The sequence below is a fragment of the Cryptotermes secundus genome, unplaced genomic scaffold, assembly GCF_002891405.2.
Source record: "Cryptotermes secundus unplaced genomic scaffold, Csec_1.0 scaffold499, whole genome shotgun sequence".
Taxonomy (NCBI): domain Eukaryota; kingdom Metazoa; phylum Arthropoda; class Insecta; order Blattodea; family Kalotermitidae; genus Cryptotermes; species Cryptotermes secundus.
In genome coordinates this window covers 1,231,388-1,256,855 of record NW_019738354.1, presented here as the reverse complement: position 1 = coordinate 1,256,855, position 25,468 = coordinate 1,231,388, and the positions used below count along the sequence as shown (strand labels likewise).

Here is a 25,468-nt window from a genome sequence, read left to right as displayed (position 1 = left end):
CGTCAGTAGCTGTACCTTTACCCATATGCTTACAATACAATTGCTAAAATAATTAAAATGTTTAACTTGACAATTTCTAATATGGTATAGAAAGAAGGAAACATATAATTATATTCTAAAGGGGTCTGTTGATGGTGTATAATGCTCAGAATTACTGGGTTTTTGGGCTCTATCCATCATTTGGTATTTTAAAAAGAACATTAAAGAACAGAATGTTTTGGAAACTGGATCTGAAACAGTAACATGTAATTAAGTGGGTGTTTGTGATAGGATCAGTGCAGGTGAAGAGGGGCTTGCCAATACCCAGAGGGTTGTTGAGCGGTCCAATAATTTCTTGCAGCATGGTTGGCGAGAGGTCTGATACTGTATAGAATGCTGAACAGGGACCAAACAGTGTCAAGGGTGCCAAAGAGCAACATGATAATGCCCAGAGAACTGAAGACATTATCATCAGACATTGTCACTTTCTAGTTATTACTAGCACCAGACGTGCAGATGTTCAATTCCTTCCTAATTAATTTTTGGCTCTGAAAATACTAGCGATGAAGAAATGCAATCTAATATATATTTTGCGAATGTTAGATACATATGTGTGCGTGTGTGTGTGTGTGTGTGTGTGTGTAACATTCGCAACATTAAAGAGCTATACTAGCTACGTACAGTGACAGTACACAAATGTGATGATTTCCAAACATTTTCTCTGTAGTCAATTATACTAGACTGAGGGTGTTTGAGAACAGGGTGTTGAGGAGAATATTTGGACAGAAGAGAGATGAAGTGACAGGAGGTTGGGGAAAACTGCATAATGAGGAGCTTCATAACTTGTACTCTTCTCCAAGTATAAATAGAACGATCTAGTCAAGGAGGATGAGGTGGGCAGGGCATGTAGCACGAATGGGGAGACGAGGAATGCATATAGGATATTAAGCCAGAAGGAGAGAGACAACTGGGAAGACCAAGGCGTACGAGGGTGGGTGGACAATATTAAAATGGATNTGGGTGCCAGAGCCGTTCTAGAGTCTATGTAGGAGAGAAAAATCCCTTACCCCTGCCGGGAATCAAACCCCGGTCCACCCCGGTAATCCAGTCTTTAAGCCTAATCGCTACCGATTGACCTATTCCGTCTCCTGAGATGATTCCTCCTCTATCATGGATAAACGTGAACAGTGTCGGTGTTTCGTATGCTGGCGCATTATTTTAAATTACGAAAATTTTAAATTTAAAGAGAAACTGATGATTGTAAATTCGATAGAAATAAAAAAGGCATTTCCACTAATTGACAAATATTATTTAATAAATATATATTTATTATAAATACTAAATTACTGTACACAGTGCCACCAGGAAATATCACAGCGCCCTCTGAATTTCTTGCAGTATTTAACTGTGAGGGCTGAGGCGGATGAGGGACCATACGCACGAGGTGCACGAGTCATCATCATTCGCGCAACGGAACTTGCAAGAGTTAGACCAGTTAGACCACGGATTCCGAGTCCACTTTGCAGGCAAGAACTTTCGAGTGTCCACTTCATTGTACAAAGCTTCTTTTATATTCTTGAAAGAAACGTGGAGTAGTATACTAGAAAAAAAATTATATTAAATGATGGAAAACTACAAAACTACGGCGAGATTAGTCGCTGCGTCGGATATTGTGAGTCAAATATTAAGTTTACTGTCAAATACACAGATTTATTTTTAATTACGGCCACTCATCAATACATACCTGAAACGGATCTAATATTTTTTGAAAGTGTAGTCAGCCATTCATTAGCATTTGAAAGTCCGTTACTGTTTATATGTTGTAAAAGGAGATGAGAAATATCCAAAGAATATATATTTTCTCGCCTTGACAACGCTGTGCATTAGATTTCTGGTTGCTAAGATTGTTATAGTCAGTGTGCGGATTTTCTCTACAGGCTGTCTGAGAAATCTATGTTCGACTTGACATAACTACTACGAATGTTAATTTACGTAATGCTAAATTAATAGTAGGGGCTTTTTGATTACCGTAAAAGGTGGGAGAGTGTTCCAATGTGTTGCTTAGGTTTGAAAATCTGCAATATGTTATAATATTCAAAAATATTATTCACCGGTAGTAAAAATGTTTAATGAAAAGTGTGTAATGATGAATGTTCCTGTTACGGTGGAACTCTTGAAGTAGTACATATTTTAAAACTGCTCTATCTGAAAGTAATTTCCGATTTTTACTCGTAGGAAACAGTTAAGAATTAAACAATCTAATAGGTAGGGCGGAGGACATGACAACTTTTTTACGAGTCTAAATTATTTTATAAATTAGCAAAAGCACTGATGTAAATATGTACGGCCGCTGCCACTAAATCTATCGTTTTCTCCGTATTTGTATCATGTCCATAAGTCTGCACTAAACTTTTATAAAATATGTGAAATTTAAGTTATTCTCTGTTACGGTATGTGGGTTCAAATGCAGAAAATATTTTCACCGACTGACACGTAAATGTTGAGGTATTCCATTCAGTAGCAGAATGAAATTTCCATAGTCAAATACGGGAGGACCAATGAACAAGAAATCCTGGAACTAATTTGGAATTCTGAAAAGGCGTAGATCTAATAGTGCAGTTCGTAACAGGGTAAATGGGACTTTTGTGAATATTATAATGAACCTTCGGATTTCATGAAAGGCAGAGAATATATAGATTAGCTGAATTCCTGTTCGATTATCAGGAAAGTCGTCGCTCCATGAATTTCGTTCACATTTGTTTTGGTCTTGATAGTGTACTCGAACTTCAGAAGCGAAGTCTTCAATTCTGAAGTGTAGAACTGAAATGTACAAATTAGCGGACTTGCAGATGCCATGCCACAATGAGATACACTTAAACAGTGACGAACATTTGTGATAGCTTCGTATGTCTATAAATACGAGCTATTAACAGTTTCAGAAGGAAAGATATTTTATCTAATGTCACGTTTTTATTTCAGATTTTCACCATGTTTGTGTTTATTATGGAAGTATCCCATGGCACTAATTATGTAAAACAAGGGACATATTTTCGACTACTTGGAATTGAGTTAAAAGAAATGTTTATTAACAATCCGGATTTAGGGGAATGTAAGTAGATGGTATGCTTTACTTATCGTCGAATATATTTCAGGGCACATAATGAATTCGTAATGAAATGAAATGTAATGTTCTGTAAAGTGCTTTNCTATTTTGTGTACTATGTATTGTAGCATATAAGTGTACGTACTTTACGTCTAAACAACTTATGTGATGGTGGTTTCCTATATGTAGTGATGTTTGCCCTCTGAAGATGGCCCACAGAGACCGAAACATGTAAGGGTGTTAAGTTTTCATGTAGTAAAAAACTTACAGGTCACACTGGACGGAGTGATTTATATTTGTAACCCTTAATTTTTAAAGGGCAGGTAATTTTCAATTTCTATGAAGACCAAAGACATTTTGTTATGAATTCATTTTGTCATAGGACAGGAATATTTTTTATTCATATTTCGAGTTATGAAATATTTGTTCTGCAGGTGTGCCGACGAAGTTCAAACTCTATAGTTTTGTGTGCCCTATTCAAATATCGCATATTAATTAAACACGCGAGAACGGAAGCAACTCCCTATTCTAGCTCCCCAGCGCACACTGACGACCTGACGACAGTTTGTACCGCTTGTACAGGCTTGTACTGACGGTTAGGAGCTTGTAAAGCTTGTAAGGCAGTGTAGGCTGTAGTTACGGCAATTTAACGAATTATCATTACCAAGTTCAAACCATCACGCGAGTACAACACTTAAAACAGAAGACTCGAAACTGAGATTCTGCTGGAATGTCTTCATGCCCTACCAGACGTAAATGAAATTTGAAAACCATCGGGCGTGACTTAATTCTAGAGCAATGTGGGAAAGACAATTTGGGCATTTCTTGTTCATATACATCCAAAAACCGTCAAATCTGTGTATATTTACTTTGTTTAAGGGAACATAAAGTAAAAAGTAAAGGTATCCCTGTAACAGGCCGTGGAGGCCTATAGAGTTGTGAGATGTTGAGGTTCCCACATTTTTAGACAATCGGCTCATAGATGGCGGCAAGGTTGTCAGCCTTACCGGCCGCCCTTTACCCCCAAGAATATTACAAAAACGTTCCTGGTACTAATTTCTGTTAGTGGCTTAGTCGACCCCATGGCCATAGTGCGGCTGGAAGGATTAGGTCAATTGAAAAAAATGACCTCACCGGGACTTGAACCTGCGACCTTCCGGCTTGTAGCATAATGCCCCCTTTGTTTAAGGGATCAAACTGACATTATCTCATACTATCATAATATTAAGTCAGGCAATCATTCATATACAAATAATTTATTATTACCCAGAAAACCCTTGTTTAGATTTCGTAGTGTAGATAAATACAATATTTCTTTTTAATTTTATTTATTCGCAATTAAATATAAGTAGTCATTCAAATAGTCAAATATGCTTTCATCAGGGTCGATTATTTATATATAAAATGTCACCTCAAAAATCACATGTATTGCACAAAAGGAAAGTTGTATTTGTAGGCATTGTTGCCAATAATTCTGTACACTGCCGTCTTTGTATCCTCTCTCATTTACAGTGTTACTGAACTGTCTTAAGGGTAAGGCATTTGTTTTCCAGTGAGTTCAGGAGCTAGAGGCAGGTCCGCCTCCTTCCATAGACTTTCCACTTAATTATTCAGTAGTCATCCGAATATTCGTCGCAATATAGGCTCGAGCTACTAAGAGGATTTTTAAACGAATCGAAATTAGCGTAGTTGGTTGAGGGGCTATGCTACAAGCCGGAAGGTCGCGGGTACAAGTCCCGATGAGGTCACTGGATTTTTTTTTCAATTTACCTAATCCTTCCAACCGCACTATGGCCCTGGGGTTCACTCAGACTCTAACAGAAACGAGTACCAGGAATTAATTAAATAATTTTCCTGGGGAGTAAAGCGCGGCCGGCACGNGCATAAGGCTGACAACCTTACCGCCATCTTTGAGCCAATTGTCGAGATAATGTGGGACTCTCAACGTCTCACAACCCTGGACCTTCACGGCCTGGTACAGGGATAGCTTTACTTTTTTTTTACTTACTAATTGATCACATGTATTTCACAAGAGGGCGTTGTCACTGGCACTGGTACGGTACACTGCTTCCCGAATTCGCCTTTTCGCCTACTTAAAATGCTGCTCAACTGTCGTTAACAGTAAAATGTTCTCTCTCGTTGCAGTTCGTCGAGATATTATACTATTCTGCATCTTCTATACATTGATGGAGTTCATTGTCTCTGCTTTGCTCTTTTTTGGGCTTGATGTGGTAAGCCTATTTGTTACGATTCTTTACTAGCAATCAAAATAAAAGGTTTATTTCAGAACTGAGACGTCTACCTCTTATACGTAAGTGCGAACTGAGTATGGTGCATATGTATTTCTAACACTTGTTTACTGATGCACTGTTACGGGCCTCTCCCTTGAATTATTTACAAATTTTTACTCAAAATAACTCGACTACTTGAAATATTAATATCCTGAGAAGGGTTCGGGGGAACGCTGTGTAAATTTTGTGTCTTGATCTGAGTAATACATTTCTGTAACGGCAGAATTAATATCAATGAAAAACTGAAAATCTCGTATTAAGCCAGGCGAAGCGACAATTTTTCGCCCGAATTTTATTCAAAACTATACATAAATGATGAAATTATCTATTTATTACGAATGTGTTATGAATATGTATTCCGCTTGATAAATGATTGTTCTGCTCACTGATCGTGACAGTGTTATCAATACGAAATCTTATTCTTTATTTATAAATTGTAGACCTAGATGTATACCAATTTTTGGGCTACTGTGATGAACTTTTTATATGGTATATTTTAACATGTTTGCTTTGCTGTGCAGAGGAGGATTTGGTGCGCAGTCCCGTGGATGTTATGCAAGAGTGTCGTTATCATAGGGCAGGTTTACGGCCGCATTAATTACTTTATACATGAAGAAAAAGTGAGACCAATCATCATCATCACATCATTTATTGTCTTCGGTAATGTCACGTTTGGTTTTGTATTAAACATAACTGAACTGCTCATTGAATTGGATAAACTGAATAATATTACTACAGGAACCATACTTCTTACACTTGTACATGCCTAATTTCTGAGTAACTCATTCTCAACCGAAGAAAAATAGGAATACATCTCGGAATTATTTATGAAAAGAGTACAATTTAGAGGTGTACAGGTATTACAATAGACGGCGTTCTAATTCTCGCATATGTAGGCAATAATATCGTTATTATTATTATTATTTTTTTTTTTGCTCGTTATGCTGGGAACAAATGCAGAATAGGGAGAATAAGACATAACGCTGCCTTATAAGTTAACACAGATATTATACAAATAAGAATGCAGTAATAGAATGAGAATTTCTGCTGGTTGTGAAAAAAAGAATGAAATTAAAATAGCCCAATTAACTTGATTACTGAACCATTTCGTTTGTCTAATTTTTCAGAAAAGTAATGATTCTCTGAGGATCAAGTCGAACCGAATTTAATAAAAAAGAGTATTAAGAGTTGGTATTAAAAATAACATTAGTACATGTGTTATTTTTTACTATACTTGAGTAGACTAGATTAGTATGCATAAAAGAAATTCGGCTATTTATGACGACACTCTATTAGCAAATCATGTTAATTTCTACTGAAACATATCTACCTTCCTTTGCCTATGTGTAGACAGCAAGTGTTAATTTATTGTGATTTTTTTATTCCTCAGTGATGCTTCTTGGCCAATTGGCTGCTGTGCTCTATGCTATTCGAGAAATGTTGAAACAGAGGCGGCGTTCTCAAATTATGGAAGGCCGTGACACGTCCCAAGATAAATTCATTGATGTTCGGAGATATGAAAAGGCGTCTGAAGTTGTTCAGAGAGACGAAGAGGAGTCTGAAATTGTCCAGAGAGCGAGAGAATCATCTAAAGTTGTTGAGGGAGCTGAAGATAAATCTCGAATTTGCCAGGAAACGAAAGAGGAATTTCAAGTTGTTCAAGGAGCAGAAGAGGCGTCTGAAATTCCTCAGGGAATGGAAGAGGCTTCTAAAGTTGCTCAAGTATCGGGAGAGCCTTCTGAAGATGGTCGAGGAGCGGAAGGGTCCACTGATGTTGCTCGAGGAGCAGAAGAGTCCAATGAAGTTGCTCGGGGAGCGGAAGGGTCCCCTGAAGTTGCTCGGGGAGCGGAAGGGTCCCCTGAAGTTGCTCGGGTAGCGGAAGGGTCCACTGAAGTTGCTCGGGGAACGGAAGGGTCCCCTGAAGTTGCTCGGGGAACGGAAGAATCCTCTAAAGTTGCTCAGGGAGCTGAAGAGCCCGCCGAAGTTGCTTGAGGAGTGGAAGAGCCTTCTCAGCAAGTGGAAGAAGAATCTGAAGCTGACCGGAGGGCTGATGAGGGGATTGATTCTGTTCAGAAGCCTAAGGAGATGTGTGATACTGATCAATCTTAATAATTCCGATTAAACCATAGACAACTCTAATACTTCTGCCCAAATTATCATAGTCTTGTTTAATGATTATGTAGCTGCAGCTTTGGAACATTTGTTTGACAGATGAGATTAACTTTCTCTTTTCCAGAAAGGCTTAATAACGCAAAATACATTTTAATACTTTATCATCAACTTGCATTGTATCAATATTATTCTCCGAGTCTTTCAATTTGGGTTCTTACATTTCTACTCTTACTTCTGATAGTATTTTTAATCTACTGTAGTAATTCAATTGGGTTTAAGTCTAATCTACATATGACACATGGCATTATTCTACATAAATTACTACAGACTGAAATCTTTTAGGTGACATAGGGATGGAAGATTATGAAGAGTAATGTTAAAAGATTACTAGCTCTGCAGTATTACATAATATGAGAAAGCAAATATACAGTACACACTACAACAATGCTGACACATTTTACGGCTCAGGAAATTTGTTCTATTCTTGATCAGCAATTCAGATTCATTTTTACATAAGGAAAAGCAAATTCAGAGATCCCTTTCTCTCCAGTATTAACTGGAAACGAATGATTTATTTTAGTTTTAGTATATGCAANTTACAAAAAAAAAAAAAAAAAAAAAAAATGTAACAAAAGTGTGACAGATGTGCACTCTTATTCTTAACACAAATAATGTTTGAAGTATATCACACTCTTAAAAATAAAAAAATTAATTTTAATGATGTAACTCTTTTATTTCATCTGGAAAGGCTGGCAAAACTTTTCGCCTGCTGGGATGATAATTAAATTGGGCCATTAGAGCTTTCTTTTCCAATTTATTGTTCATTAATCATCCTTCCATTTGATCCTGTACAGTCTGAGCAGCAGAGAGCGTTGTTATGTAAACCTTGCAGATATTCAGTACCAGAAAATACTATAATTGTGAATATTATACAAGCAGCAATACTAATTATGAGTGCAAAAACCTCTCCAACAACAGTTTTGCCAGCCATGTGTATACTGTGGTTTCAATTTGTGAGCACACAAAAAACATTATGTTTCATAACTACGAGATCGCCATTTGGTATGGGATGAGCCGTAATATCTAACACCATGGAGCTGAGCCATTCTTGAGAAGCAGCCAGTTTTGCAGCTAGTCAAAGAATTTCCCATCTTACAGAATCCAAAGATTCATTAATGTTCACAAGAGCCCTCCACTGGTCCCTATCCTGAGCTAGACCAATCCAGTTCATATCACCCCAGCCTACCTAAGGTCCACCTACATCTAGGTCTTCCTAGTGGTCTCTTTCCTTCTGTCTTCCCCACCAACATCCTATATGCATCCCACAATAGATCCTTAGCTTCTGGATTACAATTGGGATGTCTTTTCGTGACACTTTTAACTATGTCATTAACTTATTTTTTGCTTTTTTTTTAGTGAAGAAATAGGCAACTTTGATTTACTAATGGTAATTATGTTTCACCTAACCACCAGTGTCCTTCAAGAAGGTAACTCCTGAAGTTTGCAAGGATTGCTGTATAACAAGTCCAATTCTAAAATAATGCCAGATATAAATATGGCTCTCATTTTTATATGTATATATAAAATGGCCTATTTGCACCTTCCATACCTCGTATTAAAATGAAGCTCTGGTTGAATCTGCAGTTTAGTATGCTACCATATAATCCAGATGACAATATTAAGCCCATCATGATCTGTGAGGTGGGTAAGGATGAACAAATTGGAAGGGAGCTGGACTCGAGCAGGCCTCAGCAGATTGATGTTGAAGCAAAGAATAGAGTGTAGTCCCCAAACCTGACACAAAAACAAAAAAAGAACTTTCCTTATTCTGTGGACAGTTATCTGCAACCAACCATTTTAACAAGCATTATCTAAAATATTTTAAAGTTAATGCAACTTTTCCCAACCTGGCGGCATTAGGCCATGATAAAAAAATAAAGGCAAAAAGAAGTGATTAGATTCTTAACATTTTTCAGCGGTATTCATCTCCAAATAAAGAACACTGCAGCATTTTCATTTTAAGATTTCAAACCTTTTATTCAGTTCTGATGTAGTACTAATTATTAGCTAACCGAACATAAGAAATATATAAATGCAAGTGCACATATTTACTTCTATTTCAATAAAAAAATTGGCATGAGGGCTTGGTGAAAGGCTATATGATGGGGTGTGGGGATGTCATAAATGTTGTGTATGACTTAAAGTGAATGCAGTCATGAATAGCCTGCACCTTGGCACACACTGCTAAAAGAACTTTCACAAATACAGGGGATGGACAAAAATATGGAAACACCTTGTGAAATGCATGCCTGAACTGAAGTGTTTATTTTAGCGACGTCTGTAGGTGACGCTGTCTTATCTGCCCAATACCACTACCTGTACAACCTCCGCAATATGTTGCAAGCTTCATTTGTTGTCAAGACAGTGTTCTGTGCATCATGTCAGAGCTAACAGTATTCGAACGCAGGCAAATTGTTGGGGCCCATATGGTGGCTGCTTCCGTAACCAAGGCAGCCAAGGTTTTTGGTGTTTTGCAAGGCATATTATCCAAGATTATGACCTCATACAGGAGGACTGGAAAAACCGCATCCAATAAACACCAGCGTGGACAGAAATGTGTCTTGAGTGATCGAGACAGATGAACATTGCGTAGGATTGACGAAAAATAAGACTACAGCTGCAAAAGTGGCTGCTGAACTGAATGTCACACTCACAAACCCTGTCAACACCAAAACAGTATGAAGGGAACTCCACGAGCAGGGTATTTCTGGACGAGCTGTAATTCCAAAGTCACTCATCAGTGATCAAAGTGCCACTAAGAAGAGAGTGTGCTGCCGAAGTCATAAAATCTTGACTATGGAGCAATGGAAGATTGTCATTTGGTTGGATGAGTCCACCTTTACACTGTTTCCAACTTCTGGCTGAGTTTACGTCTGGAGAACGCCATCCCAAGCTTACGATCCAGATTGTTTGCTGCCAAGAGTGAAACATGGCTGGGGTTCAATCATGGTATGGGCAGCCATATCGTGGTATTCTGTCAGGCCCATCATTACCCTGCAAGGTCACGTCACTGCCAACGACTATGTGACCATTTTGTGCGACCAGGTCCATCCGGTGGTGCAAATTTGGTTCCCCAGTCGTGATGCCATTTACCATGACGACAATGGCCGTGGTCACACAGCTCACATCGACCAGGACTGGTTTTCTGAGCACTAAGATGAAGTGTCATGTCTGCCATGGCCCCCACAATCGCCAGATATCGATATTATTGAGCCTTTGTGGTATGTTTTGAAGAGCAATCTGCATACGCACTATCCACCTCCATCATCATTAACAGAACTTGCCAATGTTTTGCAGGAAGAATGGTACAAGATTCCCTTGCAAATCATACAGGACCTCTATTTATCCATACCAAGGAGATTGCAAGCAGTTCTGCAAGCCAGAGGTTGTCCTACACCATATTAATTATGGTAATGTGTTTTTTGTTGGGTGTTCCCATATTTTTGTCCATCCCCTGTACATAGAAATGTAACTAAATACATGTAAATGTGAAAGCAAAGTTAACATAAAAGTTGCTTGAAATACACAACTGAGGAAAAATATTTCACAATAAAGATACAAGAAGGTGTTCCAATTTTTTTTTATTACAGACATATATCATAGAACTTTTATTACAACTTTTTACACTTCAAAATTCAGTATTTTTAGAAGCAATTTAGAACCTATATTACAATAATTTCTGTATACTTATTTTTTATATGAAATAAAAGAAAAGAGATAACAAGGACCCTCCAAATATAGTGTTAAGACAACATGCAACACTCCAGATTGAAGTGGAAACATCTGGCATTTGACTCTCATTTGAAAACCTGCTCAGCCATATACAACTCTGACAAGACTCAAGAGATGTTTGGATTCCAATAGATTTAGTCACAAATATATCAAGATGGTAAAGAATACAAAATATTAGTTACCACCATGGAAAATTAGAAATAACTGGTGGTCACTTCACTATATTAAAGAAAGTATTCTATATTAGCCTGTAAATGCACCCTTCAGTAACCAATATTTAATTTAAAACCCAGCATCCTCTTGAACCTCTTGGTTCTGTGAAGGTATGCAGTTCAAAAACCACTGTTGTAGGCTGTACCTGAAAATGTAGAAAAATTAAATGTCCTAAATGTTAATTTCCACCACCCAGTATTGCAAACTGCTGCTAGAACTTCTACAGTATCATCACACAAATATATTGACTATAGACCCTTAAGTTTAAGTAATTCTTGATAAACCTTTTAGAAATGTAACAATTCACAAGTTTCTGTTAAATGTCAAGCTATTTTATGACCTTACGTAGTTTCTGTCTACCTGCAAGAAATGAAGGACTCCACAGCTGTAGAAGAAGCAACATGGCACAGACTTTGAAGACAATATGTGGTGATGATTGCAAGCACAGAGGATCTACAATTATCTGCAAGCTGTAGACTCAATAGTAAATATTTCTTTCTACCCACTCTACTATCCTACCTGATAAATATGAAGTGGAGTAATAATAATCATATAATAGGTATGGTTCTCCTTGAAGAATAGAACATTTCTGTGCTAGAAAGTGTAATATATTGTGACATGTTGACCCCTCCCACCCCTTAGCGGTAACGTAACGCTCGTGTAATAGGCGAGTAATCACCCCGCATCCTGGCAGCCATGCGCGGTGACGTCACGAGCGGAGCCGAAGATAGCCGAGCCCCGTAACCGGGTAACTATGCAAGGCGAATCAACAGCGGTGACGTAACCGGACAGCTTGGCTAGCAACAAGGGTGCCTATTACGTGGCCGTATTGTCCGATCGAGGTTACATAAGGAGCAGCGAAGNATTGCAAGCACAGAGGATCTACAATTATCTGCAAGCTGTAGACTCAATAGTAAATATTTCTTTCTACCCACTCTACTATCCTACCTGATAAATATGAAGTGGAGTAATAATAATCATATAATAGGTATGGTTCTCCTTGAAGAATAGAACATTTCTGAGCTAGAAAGTGTAATATATTGTGACATGTTGACCCCTCCCACCCCTTAGCGGTAACGTAACGCTCGTGTAATAGGCGAGTAATCACCCCGCATCCTGGCAGCCATGCGCGGTGACGTCACGAGCGGAGCCGAAGATAGCCGAGCCCCGTAACCGGGTAACTATGCAAGGCGAATCAACAGCGGTGACGTAACCGGACAGCGTGGCTAGCAACAAGGGTGCCTATTACGTGGCCGTATTGTCCGATCGAGGCTACATAAGGAGCAGCGAAGGCTATTCACAGTCAGTTGTACTGTAACAGTCGCCGAGTCGAGTTGTACTGAGTCAGCCAGTGAGTCCTGGAGCTACCGCCGAGTTAGCCAGCAACTAGTCAGTTGTATTCTGGCATTTGGAGTGTACTAATTGTGATACTGCAGATAGCAGTAACCGTAAATCTGTAATTTGGGTGATTGTAAGAGCGAATGTGAAATAAAATTCGCTACATCGAATACATCGAGAATTTATTTGTCGCGATATACGCCCGATACGCGACAATATCTACCAAGTAGACTCACAGTGTTCTGGAAAAAGCTGTCCTGACAGTTTACAATTCTGCAACCTTTATGAATATTATATTCAGTGTTATATTACCACCAGCAAAAAATGTGAAATTACTTTTATGACACCCGTAGCCAAGAAATATAAAAAAATTCTGAGTTCCCAAGCTAAGTCTATTTCAAGAATGGATCAAGAACAAGAAGGTGAAACTAACAGTCCATGTATTCCAGGTAAAGATGGAATGGCCACCTCCATTGCTTCATATGCGTAGTTATATATAAAACAATAATTTGCCTCATTTCACATTTACAGAAGCTTCTTCCACCTGTACTTTTTCATATGTTACTATTCAGCTTATGTAATGTGGTACATGGCAATTAGAACAGCAATACAGTGAATGCCTGCTTATTCATGGTAACAGATGCAAGAAGTAGCACAGATAATCAAACACAACAGATTATCCAACAATCTGAAAGTATGCACTATCCATGCTGCATTCAGTCCTTAAAATAAGTTGGTTACTAGATGGAGAGATAATTACCTTCCCACTGAAAGAAAGCAACCCTTGTTCTGGGTTATAAAGCCAGGAAAAGCGATTAAATAATAAAGCAGAAAGTTACAACATAAATATCACTGATATATACATATTACTAAAACAGAAGGAACAACACTTCAATTGTTACACGAAGATACATCAATAACCAAAGGATTCTGAAAAGTTGTATGTTTAATATACATATGGATATTCAAGAATCTACTGTATGACTGCCATGCGACAAAATTATGTTGGAAAAAACATCTGTATCACTGGCTACCAACTGTACGTGATAAAAACATCGTAAGCTTCTTCCACCTGTACTTTTTCATATGTTACTATTCAGCTTATGTAATGTGGTACATGGCAATTAGAACAGCAATACAGTGAATGCCTGCTTATTCATGGTAACAGATGCAAGAAGTAGCACAGATAATCAAACACAACAGATTATCCAACAATCTGAAAGTATGCACTATCCATGCTGCATTCAGTCCTTAAAATAAGTTGGTTACTAGATGGAGAGATAATTACCTTCCCACTGAAAGAAAGCAACCCTTGTTCTGGGTTATAAAGCCAGGAAAAGCGATTAAATAATAAAGCAGAAAGTTACAACATAAATATCACTGATATATACATATTACTAAAACAGAAGGAACAACACTTCAATTGTTACACGAAGATACATCAATAACCAAAGGATTCTGAAAAGTTGTATGTTTAATATACATATGGATATTCAAGAATCTACTGTATGACTGCCATGCGACAAAATTATGTTGGAAAAAACATCTGTATCACTGGCTACCAACTGTACGTGATAAAAACATCGTAACTTTGCTTGAAATCTTCATATTTGGCTGTTTACAAGATGATACAGAAACAACAGAATCTTAAATAATGTTTTATTTCTCAACCTATGTCAGTAATGGTATAATTGGAGATCTTGAAGCCAAACATATATTCAATACCCCATATATGCTACTACACAAAATAACAGAAGAACCTATTCTTTGTCCAGGTTGTATCTTCTGCAAATGCCAATGTCTGTTCACCAGTCATATCTTTTCTGTCATAATTTTCGTAAGCTTAACTGTTGACCAGTCAATTCAGAGTGCAAAAGGGGTGGAATAATTATGACCTGTAAAACGTTCAGCCTGGCCTGCAGCAATATTTAGACACTGCAAATAATATGGTATGTTAAGTTTTAATTCCACATAAACAGTTAACCAAATGTATAATTACAAAAATCTAGGGGAAAAAAAACAGATTCTGAAGGAAATTCATGCACTGGGGTATCTCTTACACATATTTACAAATACTCCTATAGCAGCAAATGAAAAAATCAAATGGTGCCACTCCAGATTTTATTTAACATGTTCCTTAAAACACTGAGAATAGCAACCATAGTTTAGGATACTCTCTGAATTGTTACAAATAAAATGTCCGAACTACAGAATTTTTGTCACAACTCAACAGCCTGCAGTCAATTAGAAACAGACCTATTTGGCCTTCAGGTAAAGATAAATGCCCATCTCTGATCCAAATTAACGATTTCATGCAAATGTCTGGCATGTTACAGCACCAGCACAGTGCCAGAAATCAAATTCTTTGAAAATTAAGCTTCTGGAATGAAATGCACACTACTTGGAGGAATACCAAAATGACAGTAATTTTCCACAGTGAGTGTAACATGAGTTTAGTGGAGGCAGGATTGAGGATCATTGCTATAAGCCAACACACAATCTTCAAGAATGTTTGATTTCATATACAAAATGGTTTTTATATTCACCACAACACAGAGGAAAACACTCATTTTCACTTAATGACAAAATTACAGGGCACTGAATACAGAATGTGGAAGTGTAAAGGGCTAATTAAACGTTTTCATTATACTCAACTCTTATTTAATTTTCCTTTTATGCATCTAAAGTTAACAGTTCATCGCAGCCTGAAAACAAACACCTGAACAAAGAAGATTCAGTTTTCACTGATGGTTTTTCACCTGTCTACGAAAAATATTGCTGAGTCTTCGGCCACGTGGAGTGACAGGAGTATTCTGCAAACAGAACAAGTTTTTACAGTCATAATCCATGCAACATGACTTAAAAGAAGAAAAACTCTCACTGAAATTAAAAAATCAAGAAATAGCACTTCATTAACAGAACAGGGACTACAAAAATATCCATAAAACCACAAATCATTTAGTGCTGCTTCAATTAGGTAAGCAAGTTTTCTAGTAGAATATAGAAATACTGATGCATAAAACAGTTACATAAATCATTAATATACACAACATAAAAATAATTTATACTTGTATTAAATTTTAATTAGTTTACTTTATTTTTAAATTAATCTTAAAGTTAATATTAAGATATTTTAAATTAATCAATACATCCCTAGACAGCAAAATAATAGCGATGCTGTGCCTATAAACATTAGGAATCAACTGTAATAATGGACAAAATTGTAATATATGGATCCATATACAAATTACCAACTCAGTAATTTAAGTTTGTGGAATGTATTGCCTGATGGTGACTTCATGAAAAGCCAAAAAAAAAAAAAAATGTAGCAAAATTGTATTTTAACCCAAAATAAACATATAATTAACACAATAAATTGTGAGAAAAATATTTGGTAATTTTTGTGTGGACAGAAAAAACCAATTAAATATATATACCCACACTCATTAAGAATTCAGCAGGAAGTCCCAGTTTTGTTCTATTAACTTCCCCTGCTTTCTTGCATATTCCTCTCTAGCCCTACATGTTATCAAATGATGTACTGAGGCTGCCATTTAAAGGCATCTGCATGAATGACATTCACAAATAGTAAATCATAAACTATCTCATGCACATAGTATACTACAATTCTTTTTTTTTTCACTGGTTCTACAGTCCCCTCGGGCCCTGGCCTCTGATTTTTTCAGTGATCATTTTACTGACGGTAGGACTCCTTTGACTAGTGATCAGCTTGTCACAAGGCCTCTACCTAAACACAGGACAACATAAACATAGAATAAACATATACACATACCAAACATCCATGCCTCGTGTGGGACTCGAACCCACAATCCTGGCTTCTGAGCAAGCAAAGACAGTACATGCCTTAGACCGCTCGGCCACTTGACACTACAATTCATATATCCATATCAAAATATTATCAGTATTCACAGAACAGACATGATAAACTGAAATTAAAGATTGCTTACTCCTTCATGATCTATGCAACTTACATTCTTGCAGTGTACTAATGCTTGACAATTTGTTGCTGTGGTAGCCCGAAATTGCATAATGATAATGATAAATCACACGCTTACAAAACTTTATTTACGTAGAAGGGTAAGGAAGCAGGAATGTGCAGAAGTATACATGTTTCTACATATGTTGTTTGAATAACTTGCACCTACAATAGAATTGACAATGGGGTGGCGTCCAAGATTTCCAGTCAGTTCTAAAAGGGATTTTCAGGTCCATAGCAGGGTTCAAGGACTATATCCTAGAATAAAAGTCCTTCATTTTTCTGTGTCATTGATGGTAAAATATTACCTACCTGAGGGCAATGTGCAACTAGGCATAATTCATATTATTGTCAATATAGGAATATGGGAATTGTAAGGAAGTTAAGTTAAATCACACCCTCAAGTTCTGAGAAATACTTATCATGCCTGTTTTCTTCTGAAGGCTTCAATTTGTAAATGCAGATCAGCAGAACTTATAACAATTATACAAACTAGTGACTTATATCTGTGCAAAATTTCCACTACAATAAATACATAATTTCTGAAACATTTCAGGCATAATCTCAAAAGCCCACACTGTAACCGAATTCACAGCAGTTAATAATTGTTGGTATAAAACAGAAAAGTGTGAATTTTTGTATTGCCGTTATGTTACATTATATTCTTTATGGCAATGATATAATACATTTACATATGTAAAGTTGTCCCTGTGCTTAACTAATTAGGCACTAAGCCATGGAGATGCTTGGGGGAGTGGATGTATAGATACATGCATCAATTTTAATAAGTATTACATATTATTTCAACTGTCAACTGAAACAAAATTTCAGAACTCAATGGCAATATATTTGCTAACACCACAGAAGTTCACAGGCTGTCATGATAGTAATGTTGAGGAGAAGGAATCAAAAGGTATAAACTTAAGTATGGGTTATAAATATCAAATTTCATGAGAACCTTTAAGTCAAAGTGCAGTTTCTTCATGCATACAGACCAATGGATACAACATGTGTTTTTATTAAGCTTCAAATTGGAAATGGATGTACATTAAATTTACACGCTGCTAATAAAGTTCATACCAGTGCAGATATACTATTTGGTGCTTTGTTACTGAATTCTCAATTTCTGTTCTTCCTTCCAACTTACTTCAGTAAAATATTTTAAAGATTTAGAAGAACAGCTGATGTTACATAATTTCATTACTTGTTTCATAATGAGTCCCACAGCTTTTCTGTCATTCTCTAGGATAAAACTGCAAAACTGGGTGCACCTCCAAAACATAAAATATGTTAATGCAGAACTTTGATATGAGAAAGCAAACCATACCATTGAATTATTGTATGTTCTGAAGAAAACTAACCCAGTACAGAGTAGGCACTGAAAATAAAACTCGAACTGTAAACAATTATCTGTATTTTAAAACTGCAAAACACTCTACAATAATAAAATATAAAAACGGGACAAAGACATACCAATAACAATAATGTGTACACCTAATTTCTTGTTTTTCTTCATGCATTATATGTAGTTTGGGAGGTAAAAAGTTAAATAATTATACACCATATAAAGTAAAAACTTAAAGAATAAATACGTATATAGTCTGTCTGTATACAGCTCAAAGTCCAAAGGTGATAGCGCTGCTGAGATTATAGAGGTAGATTAGCCCCAGTAGTGTGGTTAGGAGTACAGAATACAGCAACACCACCCATCTCACCTCATCTCGACGATTCTTGTTTGTGAACAGTGATTTTAGACGACTTGGTGTTGATACTTTTCGAACACAAGCCCCATCGTTGCTCTCTCTCAGTGGTGCACGTGGTGTAAGCACCTCCATTCCCTGTAAATTATATTATGTATATGACTACCATGTATCAGTGCGACTTACAAAATGCACTTACAAATAAAAATAACAATTGTGTCAAAAATGTTTTGTTCATTTTCCTGCATAAGGTAATAGAAAAAATTATTTAATACACGAAGACTTGCACAGGCAGTACATGGTGTGATCACAGTTTCCAGCTTTTACTTTGTGTGTGACAACTGCATTTTTCCTTTACTCCATGCTGTCCCCTTCAAAGTAATTCCCTTGTGTCATGATGTACCACATCCAATGACTGCACCACTCTTATTTGCAGAAGCAATGTATGTTGAATTTGGCAAATGCAGCCTGTGATTAAATTGCAATGATGTCATCAGATCTCACCTCCTTTCAACAACTTAAGTTCTGTAAAAGCAAGTCACAAGGGGATGTGTTTCTGCACTTTTTCTTGAAGGTCCTGACACATACTGGCACGATTCTTCTTCTTCTTACCACTAGTTAGTAAAGACAAATTTTGCAGCAATCTGCTGCACATTCAGATCTTGTATAAAAATATTTTTGGCATGATTTAACTGATTTTACCACGTCATTATCCAATTTTTGGATAATGACACATTTCTTTTCATGAGCAGGTTCCTCAATTTACACCTCATTCTTGCCTGTTTCGCTTGTGAATGCTGAGCATCGTTAACTGATACTACTCCACATCTGAACTTGTGAAACTAATCATATGTTTGAGCCCTGCCCATCATTTCCTTTCTGAAAGGAAGTCTTAATATCCCCTAGATTCTTGTAGCAGTTTTGTCTAGTTTGAAATAAAACTTGATGCACACATGCTATTCTCTGAAGCCTGTTATGTTTTGAGAAAACACTCATCATAAAGGAAACAACACATAACCTCACTTCACATCATTACATCTGAGTGACATAGCTACACTCTGAAACCTGTATCAAATGACTCGGCAGATTCTGCTCTACCTAACTGCAGTAAGTCTGGATACTGACCGCACCATGTACAACTGATAAAATGTTTTAAATTCAGAACCTCACAAAAGTTATGCATTATTAAGATTCATAAAATTAATAATACAAAACACAGCAGCATTTTTTACAAGCATGCACCAGATCATTTATGAAATGCAGGAAAAGAAACATCTGCAAATTCATCAACATTGAAAAGCAAATTAATAATAGCACAGATATACACACTCATGACTCATCTATAAAGTGTCTGTGAAGAATATATGTCTATTTTCATAGATTCAGAAATACGAAATAACTACCATATGTACAACATAAATAGGAACTGCTAGTGCACACAACAGATTCTTAAAGTACACATGCAACTTGAATTAAAAGAAAAGAAAAAAAAAAAAAACAGAAATAGTGTTTTACATATGTTAGACTAAATAGTGCATATGAAAACAAGCTGAAGGAGATTTAGCAATAGCAGACAAGCCAGAACATGAACTCATTTGTGGAACACACCAAAGTAGAGGGAAAAGAACACAAGAAGCAATGTTACATCCATGCAAAACCACTATCTCACCTGTACAAACAGACGACCACCATTTTTACCAGGAGTTGGAGGACCTGGTTTCTTATAGGATGTCTGAAAATGAAACTATCTTACTTAACACAGAACTCACAGAACAGCTATAAAATGACAGTAAACAGGACGAGGGGAATTAAACTACACTGAGGATAACCAGCCAACCAAAATTCCCTGTTGATAGACTACTGCTAAAAATTAAAGTTATGAAGATCACCAAAGAATTGCCTGTTCTTATATAATTTTATACCTAAAATTATCAAATCCACAAGATAAATAAAATTATGAACCATGCCCTTATCATCAGAATGTTAAAAATCAATAATATATGATATCCTACTGACAATTCATATTTCATGGCTAGCTAACATATCTGCAAATTTTAGTCATTTCGCCTACATGTCACTTTAATAAAAACAATAACATTTGGACAGCAAATAAATCTGTTAGCTTAATAGCAGTAAAATTGTTTATTCATTTGCTGAAATTCATAAAGGAATTTCTCAATTACACACACACACATATATATATATATATTGTGACATGTTGACCCCTACCTCCCCAGCGGTAACGTAACGCTCGCGTAATAGGCGAGTAATCACCCCGCATCCTGGCAGCTATGCGCGGCGACGTCACGAGCGGAGCCGAAGATAGCTGAGCCCCGTAACCAGGTAACTATGCAAGGCGAATCAACAGCGGTGACGTAACCGGACAGCGTGGCTAGCAACAAGGGTGCCTATTACGTGGCCGTATTGTCCGATCGGGGTTACATAAGGAGCAGCGAAGGCTATTCACAGTCAGTTGTACGGAGTCAGTCAGCGAGTCCTGGACCTATCGTCGAGTTAGCCAGCAACCAGTCAGTTGTATTGTGGCATTTGGAGTGTACTAATTGTGATACTGCAGATAGCAGTAACCGTAAATCTGTAATTTGGGTGATTGTAAGTGCGAATGTGAAATAAAATTCGCTACCTCAAATACGTCGAGAAGTTATTTGTCGCGATATATGCCCGATATGTGACAACTGTGACCGACGGGATTTGGACTTACACACGTGACCGACGAGCTTCGAACTCAAGACACGTTACATTGGTGTCAGAAGTGGGATCAGTAACGCAAACACGCGACAACTGGTGTCAGAAGTGGGATCAGTAACGTAAACACGTTACAATATATATATCCAAAAAGTATTGAGAAAATCACGCACAATGATCTTCTATGATGTCTCACCTGAACCAAAATAAAATTTTAGACACCTTTTAATAAGGATTCTACATAAAAGTTCATAAAATTTCATTAATTTAAAGGAGTCATTGCATGCAGGCAAACATGAGCTAACAGGCTCTCGAATATGATTTGCAACATATGCCTAAAAGCTGTGAATTTTAAGTTCCATGCACAAATTTTGAGAATTAGTGGATAGGCACGCTGGTCCTAGATGCAGTATTGGGCAAAAAAACTGGCAGGTCACAGACATTTTCTTACAACAGCACCATAAGAATTCATGTAGAAAGGAACATCCTTTTGAACGGATGAAGTTAAAAATATTTAGTACAACTGAAAATTTCAAAATGTTAACCTGTTGTTCTGACATTTCATTATATCACTAAAGTTTGGGTACCCAGCAGACTCTCAATTATCCAAACTAACAGAATTGGAGAAAACATAATTATATAAATGAAAAGAACTAAAAAATACATTACATCAACACAACCACACACATAGACAACATTTCCTCAGCCACACATTGGAAATAACTTCCTGATTTCTTAGTCTTCCTGCCCCTCCACTTTCACTTCCAAACACCACTTGCCCAAATTAATCCAGCACCATGCTAAGACAATGTGGAGAGCTCTGTGTGGCTAACCTGCTCCCATTTTGCATCATTTATTCCCCTAGTTTCACAGCTTCCACACTCTTCATATCCTGGCTGCTCTGAAAAGATGGGGTTTCAGAAGATGTCTTCCAGCTGAACTGTGAAAGCACAGAATCACCTAACTTTTGTAGGCTGAGTTTGCCATGCTCTTTTGTTTAGAAGATTCGTCACTGCTACCCAACTTTGACGGAACATTAATCACATTAGTTATATCTTCCTTATGTTGCAAAAAGTTTGTAAACATATGCTGTAATCTCTGATAATTTAGACTCTTTTTAATTTCAGGTATACTGTTCAGAAAATGTGTTGCCACTTCGCTGACTGAAAACCTTCAATTAAAAACCAAAACCAGTGTTTGAAACAGAGTTCCACTCACTGGTAATGTTACAGTAAAAAAACACAATGTATCTTCTGTATAATAGATGCTGCAAAGCTTAAAATTAGGTGATGGATAAGGCCCTAGAAGAATAGGTTCATAAGCAGCTAAATTCATCCATGCATTTCACAAAGATAAATTACTGATCATATTCTTTTATACTTTATGCTTCTTTTTCAAGACAATATAAAGTAGCATTTCCACATGATGCTTTATTGGGACACAGATTTCAACATTAAACCGAGAAAAGCTTTAAATGGAGTGAATTCAGCCATAACGCTATAGAACTAGTACTGCAGAAATTGTATGTTATGTGACGGTAAATTGTAAATTGAGAAACATTAACTAGGGAATGCACTAAATTACTGAAGAATGGATTTAAACAGAATGAAATAAAAGAATTACATGGTTAAAAACATAACAATCAAAAAATGTAATATAGATATAAATTTAGCATTTTTCTCCCATGGATAATTGAGAGTTCACCATAGAAATCACCAGCAATTCCCAATTTTTGAAGTATGCCATAACCAGATCAAACCTATTAGCATTTTAGTAAGCACAATGTTTCTGCAGAACACTGGTTATCAAATTAGAGTTTAAATCATAACACAAATATAAAAATCAAAACAATTGAAAGGATGTAAATTACAATATATATGGGGAATATGTTACTTTCTTTTACATGCTGTAATGTCTGGTCAAATTCATGCAACCATTTACATGTCCATGATCCATTTTGTTTGAAAGAATTGAAATAACAATGTATATGAACATGGTACCTTTTGTTCACATGCTGTAATGTTTGTATAAATTCATGCAACCTGTCCACTATGTTTTTACAAAATTACAATATATAGGGGGAATATGTTACTTTCTTTCACATGCAGTAATGTTGGTACAAATTCATGGGACCAATTACCTGTCCACGATCCTTTTTACGTTGTTTTTCTGAAGGAAGTAACATGCTGGTACTTAAGGTATCACACTGATCTAGCTCCACAGCACAACCCAACTACGAAAATGGATTGAAAATACATATGAAGTACAAATCCTAATGAGCACAAACATGTTGCTCTGTACGTTAAATGTGATCCATATACTACTGCTAATCATCTAAAGATTTTAATACCATACATATTTAAACTGCGAATAAAAGGTGAAGCAAAATCAATTTACTATGTACTTGCAAAGAGAGAAACTGTACAGAAAATTCAGACCACATCCTCTACTCTGTTTTAGGAAGGATCTCAAACTGGTTGACGTTTACAGATACTGCAGGAATCAGATGTAGTAAAAAGCTTATAGTGTCACCGCTGTGGGTGTTCACTTATGTAATTATTCTATGCTTATCTGACAATCTTTCAATTGCCCAGATAAACGAAAGAATGCTGGAGAGGTAGTAATTGTGGCCTAATTTAAGGAGCTATCACCAGCATTTGCCCGGAGGAATGAAGGAAAACCGCAAAAAGCCTCAGTCAGGTTAGTGGGCCTGCAGGCTAAGGTTTGAACTGGAAATGTTCCCACAGATTAATCAGGCAGTGATTTATATGCCCAGTTCTATGTGTAAAATCGAAAGTTATGAAAACTTCTCTTACTAATTCCAGTTTGAAAGTTCAAAAACTGGCAAAAATTATGCTAGAGGATAAAACAGTTAAAGTTTTAAAAATGCATTAATTATTAGAAGAAATATAGTTTCTTAAAATTATTTCTATTCTTTTTCAAAATAGTGACCCTTCAATATGGGGCACATGGTTCCATAGTTGGTTGAGGCACTATGCTACAAGACAGAAGGTCGCGGGTTTGATTCCCCAATGAGGCCATTGCATTCAATTGACCTAATCCTTCCAGCCACACTATGGCCCTGGGGTTGACTCAGCTTCTAACAGAAATGAGGACCAGGAATCTTCCTGGAGGTAAAGTACGGTGGGCCAGTGCATAAGGCTGACAACCTCACTACCATCTGTGAGCTGATTGTCTAGAAAATGTGGGAGCCTAAAAGTCTCACAATCCTATGGGCTTCCACAGCCTGTTACAAGGATAGCTTTACCTTTTTGTTCCTTCAATACCACACTCTCCAGAAACACAGATATCTTATCTGCCCCTTTGTAACACACCTTAAGATCTTCATCTCTGTATTCTCGTGGATCATGAAACTGGGTCTCTGCTGGATACGATGATTTCAGATGTGGAGGACACAATGAGTTACGATATTGTAACTCACTTACACGCCCCTTGTAACCTTGAGGTACACAACGCCCAGCTTTCAGATCCGCCAAATTTGTGGTGTTAAAAACTTCACCTTCTTCATCTTCAGGGTCAAACATAGCACCTACAAATACAGTCACATTGACACGACTTAAAATCACTGAAGTTGCTACTGAAGAAAGGTTGTAGAAATTCTCAACTAATAATAAGATTAAAACCTACATGCAGTACTTTCCAAATTACATGAATCTTAGAGATAAAAAAGAATTAGGTACACTTTAAATATAGTATACCTTGGGATACTGTTTTCAGGTTTGAATTTTTCTGTTATCCTAAGGGGTTCACAATGTAGTATTTACTGTGCAAAAAGTGTTGGCTGTTGCCAGGTATACTATATATATTCAAGTATGTTGGCACAACTGTAAAGAGACTGTGCCATTTATAGTGCACAACTTCAGTAAGACACTGCTTTACTTAGACTTACACATTATGCTGGCAAAGTGAAGGATTTTCATAGTATATACACACCCATGCCTGAAGGCAGAGATCTAGGCACACTCTTTTTCCTTCTAACATATGTAATAGACTCATCTATTACATCCATTGTATGCATCTCTCTGGAGGACCCAACAATTTTTCTTCCCTTTTCTATATTGCTGAAATAAAATTCACATTTAATTTCCACATTTATGTACATCCAATTTGTCAAAGTTTTTCAGAACCATGATTCTACCTGTTGTCATGTATGAGTGTGGAACATGGGTCTCACCCTGAAGAGAGAACCTAGACTGGGGATGTCTCAAGACAGGGATTT

At 36.9% G+C, this 25,468-nt stretch overlaps 2 protein-coding genes across 9 annotated transcripts in view; one reads left to right on the top strand and one right to left on the bottom strand.

Moving 5' to 3' along the window:
* Nucleotides 1-1,395: 1,395 nt before the first annotated feature.
* Nucleotides 1,396-8,206, top strand: LOC111870799 (ribosome-binding protein 1). 2 transcript variants are annotated; one of them, XM_023863344.2, is made up of 5 exons: nucleotides 1,396-1,651; nucleotides 2,959-3,088; nucleotides 5,228-5,313; nucleotides 5,895-6,033; nucleotides 6,764-8,206. In XM_023863344.2, exons 1-5 carry the CDS (start codon nucleotides 1,601-1,603, stop codon nucleotides 7,363-7,365), a joined length of 1,008 nt encoding a protein of 335 aa, XP_023719112.1. In that variant the 5' UTR covers nucleotides 1,396-1,600; the 3' UTR covers nucleotides 7,366-8,206. The 2 variants fall into 2 exon arrangements, with proteins under 2 accessions (XP_023719112.1, XP_023719113.1); XM_023863345.2 differs by having other exon boundaries at nucleotides 1,403-1,505.
* A 2,918-nt stretch (nucleotides 8,207-11,124) lies between these two features.
* The window catches only part of LOC111870793 (putative leucine-rich repeat-containing protein DDB_G0290503), a 47,653-nt gene continuing 33,309 nt past the window's right edge, over nucleotides 11,125-25,468 (bottom strand). The window contains exons 14-20 of one of the 7 annotated variants that reach the window (XM_023863333.2): nucleotides 25,183-25,310; nucleotides 24,564-24,778; nucleotides 23,369-23,461; nucleotides 20,195-20,257; nucleotides 18,541-18,663; nucleotides 15,588-15,641; nucleotides 11,125-11,635 (exon numbers count right to left, since the gene is read on the bottom strand). In XM_023863333.2, coding sequence (XP_023719101.1) covers nucleotides 11,555-11,635; nucleotides 15,588-15,641; nucleotides 18,541-18,663; nucleotides 20,195-20,257; nucleotides 23,369-23,461; nucleotides 24,564-24,778; nucleotides 25,183-25,310 — 757 coding nt within the window. In that variant the 3' untranslated portion in view covers nucleotides 11,125-11,554. Of the gene's footprint in view, nucleotides 11,636-12,989; nucleotides 13,373-13,900; nucleotides 15,642-18,540; nucleotides 18,664-20,194; nucleotides 20,258-22,061; nucleotides 22,169-23,368; nucleotides 23,462-24,563; nucleotides 24,779-25,182; nucleotides 25,311-25,468 lie in introns of those variants that run through there. The other 6 variants (XR_002843921.2, XR_004513704.1, XM_023863334.2 and 3 more) reach the window with 6 other exon arrangements.

Bases quoted from the DNA above. Each gene is read 5' to 3' on its own strand.
- LOC111870799 (XM_023863344.2), top strand. From the start codon at position 1,601: ATGATGGAAAACTACAAAACTACGGCGAGATTAGTCGCTGCGTCGGAT. The intron at 1,652-2,958 runs GTGAGTCAAATA...TTTTTATTTCAG, and splicing joins TAGTCGCTGCGTCGGATATT to ATTTTCACCATGTTTGTGTT. The intron at 5,314-5,894 runs GTAAGCCTATTT...TTTGCTGTGCAG, and splicing joins TCTTTTTTGGGCTTGATGTG to AGGAGGATTTGGTGCGCAGT.